Source organism: Syngnathus floridae, chromosome 10 (genome assembly GCF_059516105.1).
Source record: "Syngnathus floridae isolate MCC-2025c chromosome 10, RoL_Sflo_1.0, whole genome shotgun sequence".
Classification (NCBI taxonomy): domain Eukaryota; kingdom Metazoa; phylum Chordata; class Actinopteri; order Syngnathiformes; family Syngnathidae; genus Syngnathus; species Syngnathus floridae.
Window position 1 is genome coordinate 7,528,820 of NC_142422.1, and position 8,854 is coordinate 7,537,673.

The window sequence follows — 8,854 nt, forward strand, 5'->3', positions numbered from 1 at the left end:
GACAAAAAAGGGGGGTTGACAGGAAAAAAGTCAGAATTCTCACCTTCTGACTTTACAGTCAGAATTCTGACTTTAAAGTGAGAATTCCCACTTTAAAGTCAGAGTCAGGATTCCGTGAATGAAGTCAGAACTTTAAAGTGGGAATTCTCACTTTAAAGTCAGAATTATGACTATAGTGAGAATTCTGACTTTTTATTCTCAGAATTCTGACTTTAACTCACTTTAAAGTCAGAATTCTGACTTTGGAGTTGTGTTGGAGTTTCACATGCACATCACCACATTTCTATGCAGCATCAGGCATGAAACAATTCAGTTTACATCCTGCTTCCAAACAGAAAGTAAGCCACAGTGCCCGCTTATTATCGGATGATAATATGTTTATGCACAACAAGAAATATGTTGCTGAAACACTGAGTCACACTACTGTCACTTAAGAGTGGGCAGGGTTTACAGCAAGGAAATGAGAACAGAGATCTGAGTATGACAAAGTAGGAGGAGTGGTTTTCTTGGCCCCAGCGAAGATGCCTATAAAGAATAAGTATCATTTAGCCTGAGGTAAAGTTGCGTAAACAAATCACTGAGAGAAGCGCAGGAGCGAGGACACGATTATGGCAGAGGTTTTGTCTTTCATTTATTTGTACGTCAGCTTTTGGAGTATTATTTGGGGGAAAGCTGCATCAGAATATGATACTACAGAACCAGGAGCTAAATCCAGTGGACATGTTATCATAGGAGGAATGTTTCCTCTCCATTCACAGGTAGACAAAAATGATAGTTCCTTTGCTCCTCAACTTCACAAATGTTCTGGGTAAGTTCAAGTTCAGTAGAATTTTAATGTACTGTAGATCAATGTTTTTCACAACTAATAACTTTGTATTTGTATGATTGTCTCTAAATTTTAATTCTGATTCATTCTGATATATTTTTAGTTCATTTGTTTAATTTGTTTTCAAGGTTGTTTAAGATTACTTATCATCAACATGTTAAGTGGAATTACAGCGGGAAACAATTTTTACTACAACTATGACAGTGATAGGATAATAATCATGTGATTTAAAAGATATGGGAATTAGAGAAAGAGCTCGATCAAGTAATCTGCCTATAAAAAGATAATAATGATCACTTAACTGCTACTAACTTTCACAGTAAACAACAAGAGAACTTAGGAGGATGACATAATTTTTGGGCCACTTAATAAGAATACATAGTAAAGCTACTTAAATGTACATAAATATAGAGGCTTGACAAAAAGGTGTAAATGATAACCTTTAAGTGCAGGAAAGCCACACTATAAAAAGTTAAAAAGCTTCCCATGTTCTGGAACCTTGAGATTTTGGAGACTGATGAATCCTTGACTCAAAATGATGGGAATAGAAACATATGGTGAAGGAAATAAAGAATTGTTGATCCAAAGCATACCACGTCCTGTGTCACACAAAAAAAAAATACAAAAAAAGTATATTCGAGAATTAAATGAAAATATTTTGAAAGTAAAATGGTGAACCCAACCGGAGAGAGAATGATTTTTGGCCAAAGCAAATGCAGCAAAACCCGCAAACATGCATGAAGTGAAAGTGTTTTCGGTGAAGATCAGACAAAAACATCTCCTGGGAGAAAATAAACTAAACTCGGCGAGGTTTGTGCAAGCTCCATGCTTCATGCAATCATTGAGTGCTATTGAAAATGTAGATATCCATCATGACAAAGGTACAAATCCTAATATTGAGTCCCTGAAAATTCTGGTAAATTAATACAGTAAGTTGCTTTGTTACTTTTCTAGTAGACCAGTGGAGTGAAATGTATTCGTTAATGTGTCAATGTTGTTCTTCACACAGGATATCAATTAGGGCAATGCAACTTTTGCTGACTATGATCAATGCAGTCGATGTTATGAATAAATCTCCTTTACTGACGGATCTGAACATCACTCTGGGCTACCGGATGCAGGACTCCTGCAGGGATGTCAGCACGGGTCTCAGAGGCACAGCTGACTTCATTGAGCAGGCAAATTGTTGGACAGGACCCGCTTCCCCCACATGTGATCAACCTGTTGTGGCCGTCTTGGGCGCTTCATTTTCTGAAATGTCTATTTTTGTTGCAAGGCAACTGGGCCTTGACATGATTCCCCAAGTAAGTTTTGGGTTTTTACTCAGTTTGAATTTTAATGGAACAAAGAGAGTCAAAATTGAACGAACGTAAATAATTTCCAGGCTTTTATTGTGGCTTCATTAATTTGTTTGTTTGGGTTGATTACTTCCTTTACTCTCTTTTTCTGTCCATAAAAAGTATGCTTTATGGGGCTTAAATCTGAAAAAATAAAAATAAAAAAATATATATATATACTATATATATATATTTTATTTTATTATTTTTTTTCCAGGCTTTTACTGCAGCCACATTTATTTATTTTTTGTTTGGGATGAATACTTCCTTTACTCTCTTTTTTTCCCTGTAAACGTCATGGAGTTTAAATCTGAAAAATGTTTAGGGAAATCAGAAAGCTTCCACTTGCGCTCACTTATAGTGTTGTAATACTTTACACACACAACAATCACATTTCACCCAAAAATCCAAATTGAGCATTAAGACCTGCAATGTGAACATAGCATTTTTTTTTTTAAAGGGAGATTTCTGCATTCTGCATATGACCTTCATCACATCTACAATTAGCATTACATACTAATAATAAGGAATGGTAGTTAAATGAAGGACCAGTCTTTGTCATGAATCACTAATTTCAGTACTAATCGTTTTTTCCATGTTCAACCTGTTCATTTCCTAACGACAACCAAAAATACACTTTGTGTCCTCAGATCAGTTATTCATCAACAGCTGTGATTCTAAGCGACAAGGACCGCTTCCCCAGCTTCTTGAGGACGGTTCCTAATGATAAGCACCAGACAACTGCTATGGTCAGACTAATCAAGCTCATGGACTGGAATTGGGTGGGCATGGTAATCACGGATGGCGATTACGGTCGCTCGGCACTTGAGCACTTTGCGGCCGAAGCAGCTGAAAATGGAATCTGCATAGCGTTTAAAAGCATCCTTCCTCAGACCGGTACAGAGGAGTTCTTACACTCTGCCACCAGAGAGGTTGTCCAAACCATCTTTCAACATCCAAAGGCACAGGTGATCGTGTCCTTTTCAAAGGAGGATCAAATGAAGAACATTTTTCAGGAAATGAGGAATGAGATTCTGGGAAAAGGGCAAAGCATGGAGTCCATGAAAAGAGTGTGGTTGGCCAGCGACAGTTGGTCCACTGCAGGCTATGTGAAAGGAAACTTGAGCCTTGAGGACATAGGACATGTTGTAGGCATCAACTTCAAAACTGGAAACATATCATCTTATAATGCATACCTGGATAAGCTGGAGGTGACTGGCAATGCAATGAATAACACCTTCCTGGAAGAATTGTTCACGCTGATAAATGACAGCGACAGTTCCAGAAACACTGAGCTGGCATCTGAAGTGGTGAAGGCCCTCAAAGAAAACATAAACCCGGCCACAGTCTTCAGCGTTGAATTGGCTGTGGCCGCCTGTGCTCATGCTATAGCCTCTCTCTGCAGGAACAGAGATTGCAAAACACCTGGCAACCTGCAGCCATGGGAGGTAAGATCATTCAATCAACATCATATAATTAGCTTACCGAAAGTTAAAAACAACCATAGCCACACCAACACGTCATACATAACTTAGAACCGATCGTGACAATAAATGATAGATGAGAACAAATAAAAACTTTATGAATGAGGAAGCAAAGAATACATTTCCAGAGAAGATGATCAGTGTTGTAAATAAACAGGGCGTCAAGTGGAAAACACTCAAGGAATTCAATCTGTTAGTGATAACACAGCAGGATCCAGCTAAATTTAACAGACTACAACTTTCTTTCAAATGTGCCAAAAGGTGATTTTCCAACATGAATTTAAACGGCATGAATTATAGAAAATGAATGCTTGGACTCAATTGCAACGTGACGAGAAAAGCCGCGAAAAAAAAAAGCTGTAATGTTGTGAAGAAAGTACAAAACTTTACAAAAGTAAACAAACAACTTTAATGAAAGAGTGACAATGTATTTAATTATTTCAGAATCTAATTGGAAGCTAAAATGAAAACTGAAGTTAACAAGATCCTCAACAACCATCTTCTTATTGCAAGCGAAGGTTTATGCTCCATTTTTTAAGGTTTCCATTCCTCTGCAGGTATTGGAATCTCTTCGGATGCATGAATTTGATAGTGGAGGGAAGAAATACACATTTGATGACCAAGGAGACATCAACCAAGGTTATGATGTGACCTTGTGGAGATCAATTGATGGGAAAATTGACATTCAAAGCATTGTGGCTGAGTACAATCCACAAATAAGGAACATCACCTTAAAAAGCAGCGACTTCGCAGCTCGCTTTCTAGACTTGCAGGTGGGTCTTCATGCGGCTACCCCCAGATCATTTTGTAGACACAAATATAGTGTGGTGATGGTGTTGGGCTAGTGGCAAAGTCATTAAGTTAATCTAAAATAAGCAACGTTTCACACAAATATGTCTCGGTGAAAATCAACTCATGTTGTTATTCGATAAAACAACAAATGTAACAATGTTTACACAACCCTTGGGGGATAAATATGCTCATAATATTTCTCCTTGCTTACAGAAAATATTCTCCAGATGTTCCAATAGCTGCATGCCCGGGGAGTTCATGAAAACATCGGAGGGTTACCACACTTGTTGTTATGAGTGCATCAACTGTACGGAGAATTACTACTCCAATGACACAGGCAAGTAATTAGCTTGTCAGACATTTCCACTTTCATCTGCCAACACACAAAAATCTAATTAAGACACACAACACACTTCTTCGTGAATTAAGGTACCCTGGGTTTAATCAGAAGCAAAAGTGCACCCATAAGGCCACTAAAAATCTCCATCCATCCAAAATGTTGATGTTTTTTTTTTATATCATTTGTACCGTGCTGCAATTTGCATTTTTTTTAATTTCTGTTAGGAGCTTTAAAATGTGTCTTAAATGAACTGCTTCAATTCAATATGAACTCATGTGTGGCACCTCTTCATTCTTCCAGATATGGACCTATGTTTAAGCTGTGATAAAAACATCGAGTGGGCTCCTCAGGGAAGCTCCACGTGCTTTGCCAAAACTGTCACCTACTTCATGTGGCACGACCCCTTTGCCATGGCCCTCTTGGCGTTCTCCGCTCTGGGCATCCTGCTTGTTCTGATGGTGTCGGCACTGTTTTTCCATAAGCGGGACACCCCTGTGGTGAGAGCCGCCGGAGGACCCCTGAGTCAGGTTATCCTGTACTCTTTGGTGGTCAGTTTCATCAGCGCCGTGCTGTTTGTTGGCCAGCCAGTCGTCCTCCAGTGCAAAGCGCGACAAGTGCTCTTCGGCATCAGCTTCACCGTATGCGTGTCCTGCATCCTTGTCAAATCGTTGAAGATCCTTCTGGCATTCCAGTTAAATATAGACATGCAGGGAGCGCTCCGGAAAGTCTACCACTCCTACTTAATAATCCTTGCCTGCGTGGCAGTCCAGGTTATTATTTGCATATGCTGGCTTGTCCTCAAAAGCCCTTATATAGAGATTATCCAGGAGCCCCAAACTCTGCTGGAAGACTGTCACGAAGGATCGTATTTGGCCTTTGGTGTGATGCTAGGCTATATTGCACTTTTGGCTTTTGTTTGCTTCGTCTGCGCCTTCGTGGGGCGTAAGTTACCGCAGAGGTACAACGAGGCTAAATTCATTACCTTCAGCATGCTGCTCTACCTAACCTCCTGGGTGATTTTTATCCCCATCTACGTCACAGCATCTGGAGTGTATCTTCCGGCCGTGGAAATGGTGGTCATTCTCATCTCCAATTACGGCATCATAAGCTGTCATTTCCTTCCAAAGTGCTACATAATCATTTTCAGGAGTAATCAAAACACCAGCAGTGCCTTCAGGGAAAAGCTATATCAGTATAATGTCAAATGTACGGATTCCTTTTCTGGGACTGGAAGTTCAGTGTCAGAGAAAGAGCTCAGCGATAAGCAGAATGTCACACGTCCGTCCTATTTGACGGATAAAGACTATGTGAAACCACCTGAGAAGAAAAGCTACGCCAACAGAGACACTTTCAAAGTTTCTTACAGAAACAAAGATAATAAATTCATCGATCGAAACACTTCCTACAGAAGAAGCATCAGCATATAGGCGGCTCTCCCAGACTATAAAGACTATCCATCCATCAGCTACTCTCTCATGAGGGTGTTCCCAGAGAACATGAACATGCAAATGGATCTGAATGTTTTAGAAAATGTTTGGTTCAATGTCTAAATGCTGCAAATGGTTATGTGGAAAAATGAAAAACATGCACGTGTGTTCAAAGTTAATTTCTAAACGTTGTGTATGTTATTGCACCTTTCTTTAAATCTCTATAAAACATGGATGGCTCATTTCCAAAGCCCATTAAGTTTGAAAACACAAGGAAAATCATTGTGAGAGACCAGTCTTGTGCTTCTCACACTTGATTTGGAATAAGAAACTGCAATCCTGAATGCCTTTAGCAAGATTGTCAACGTTGATTGACATTTAGGAATGTGGACGAGCTAACAATAACAACTGAACTCTTCACCACGCACGAAATACATTGTTATCTGATTAACACGCTGGCACAGCTTTTGGGGGAAAAAAAAAAAGCCAGGTAATTCAGAGACGTTTATAATGGGCAAATATTTTAATTATATCCAACAAGAATGAAGTCCAATGGAAAAATGATTGGTCTTTTAACAGTATTGTTTCTGGTGATTGCACAAGTAAAGAGTAGCTCATTTGCATTGTACCTGTTTGCTTCCATTGCTCTAATTAACCTCTGGCTTTTTAATTAATCACATGTTATGTTAGAGTGAAGTGTCTGTCTCTTTGTATTCAAGCCAGGGAGGTTGTGTACTCATCGCGTGCTACTACATTATTGACTGTTTCACGAAACAAAATATAGAAGTGAGACATGGGACAGTGGAACGAGATAAAGGTGCACATCCATTTGTTTTTGTTGCTGTTCTGTTTATGTTCTTTTTCCTGTCATTCCTTGAGAATATTATTAATTGCACAAATAAATTTATTGTCATGCAGAACGTGCGTGTCTATAAATATTTTCAATTTTCGGTGCTGATTTAAATTAGGGTCATCGGTCTGTGATAAATGTTATTTTAGATACTTGAGTTGTAGGGTAAAATTATGATTAGCATTATAGAGTAAAGAGTATTGGTTTAAACGTATTCAGAACGTGTCTCCAGTGGGAGAAGTACAACAAAACTACTAGGTACCTTTGTTTAGCTGAAATTATGATTTGAAGTTATTGTCCACCCCTGTTATAAAATTTGTTAAAATAAGTAAACCAAATCCTTGACATCCTAGCCTCGGATGAAATAAAAAAATATTGGGGTAATAATCTATCTAAAATTAAGTAATTAGTGGTCGTTATGTGTTTGAGGGATATTTTTTAGATCATTTCTATGAAACAACCAGGAAATAGTAGGTAATAGTAGGAATCAGGCATGCCATCTCTGAACGTGAGTTTACTTTCAGATGCGTGCAAATAATCTCGTCTGTTGACCTACTTGACTTCGTCATGTTGTCTTGATGGCATGACACAATAAGAAGGGCAAGGCAAACGTGATGTTTCCAGGACATAAGAAATCAAATTTAAAGACAAGGAAAAACGTACACAGCCTCACGTGCGGCATGTCATCAAGTTTCAGCCACACAGAAAACCCCCTACTGCAAACTTGTTGGTCTGGTTGTGTGACAAAGACATAGCACATTGGAGGAGTGTGGAGAAACCTTTTTATTCTTACATTAATCATTCCCCCAGTTGTTCTTCTGATAATAGGTCTATGTCAACAGAAAAATATGGGGAAGTGATGCTTTTGCAAAAAATAATGATTAAAAATAAACAAAAGCCATGTTAGGACAACATTTATGATACGCTGGAAACTAATCGCTAAACAGAAATTAGATTTATTTTCTCTTGAAATGCAACTAAGATGAAATGAGATATCAGAGTCATAGTTACCGTATTTCGCAGTGGAGGGTAAATTCAAGAAAGGCATGTTTTCTGGTGTGGTCAACTTCAAATATGAGTATTTAAATTTGAGAGACTATTATTTTAGTGCACAAAGCTTTTCATGAGTATTGTCATGTTTGAAAGATCCGGGCATATGAGGACAGGGGCAGCGGTGAAGGAATGGAGTACAGAATAAATCACAAAGGAGTGGCAAATCAAATTCGTAAACAATTATTCCAATTACTGTTTCACGGAAGTTACGCTCAAACACACCTTCACCCAACCCTGCGGCGTGACCACAAAGCACTGATTGTGAAACACACATGTGCTCCTACTCATTACGCATCTAAGTGCAATCAATTAGATTATCAGTAATTAATTGTCCGCCGTGTTGGAGGTGGACATTGGGAGAAAAAGCTACTGGACCCATGGCTATGCCAATGGTTCTCAAAGTTTTTGCACAAAGTAGCACACTCCCAAAAATAATGGCCTCACAACATACCACTATAATGATCAAAATTGAAATACTTATGTATAAATAATAGTATGCTTAAATATTCTGAAAATATTATAAGACACTCTTTTCAACGAATAAAACCCCACATTCACCCATTCACAGACACATTCATAAACCAGTATATGAAAAATAATGCCTCAACAATAGAAAGAAAAATCAAACACAAATAAAACCATTATTGCATAAAAAAGATGCCATCCTTGAGAACAACAGCAAAATATGGGAAAAGCAATAGCATATGCTATTTCAAAATATTTTAAGCAAAAACTCCGGGATTTT

The 8,854-nt window shown here is 38.4% G+C and overlaps 1 protein-coding gene across 1 annotated transcript; it reads left to right on the forward strand.

Annotated features, from left to right (window-relative positions):
• Window positions 1-485: 485 nt before the first annotated feature.
• gprc6a (G protein-coupled receptor, class C, group 6, member A) lies at window positions 486-7,126 on the forward strand. Its single transcript, XM_088387848.1, has 6 exons — window positions 486-808; window positions 1,836-2,130; window positions 2,814-3,611; window positions 4,205-4,420; window positions 4,653-4,776; window positions 5,080-7,126. Exons 1-6 carry the CDS (start codon window positions 609-611, stop codon window positions 6,204-6,206), a joined length of 2,760 nt encoding a protein of 919 aa, XP_088243974.1. The 5' UTR covers window positions 486-608; the 3' UTR covers window positions 6,207-7,126.
• Window positions 7,127-8,854: the final 1,728 nt, after the last annotated feature.

Bases quoted from the DNA above. Each gene is read 5' to 3' on its own strand.
- gprc6a (XM_088387848.1), top strand. From the start codon at position 609: ATGGCAGAGGTTTTGTCTTTCATTTATTTGTACGTCAGCTTTTGGAGT. The intron at 809-1,835 runs GTAAGTTCAAGT...TTCTTCACACAG, and splicing joins CAACTTCACAAATGTTCTGG to GATATCAATTAGGGCAATGC. The intron at 4,421-4,652 runs GTGGGTCTTCAT...CCTTGCTTACAG, and splicing joins CTCGCTTTCTAGACTTGCAG to AAAATATTCTCCAGATGTTC.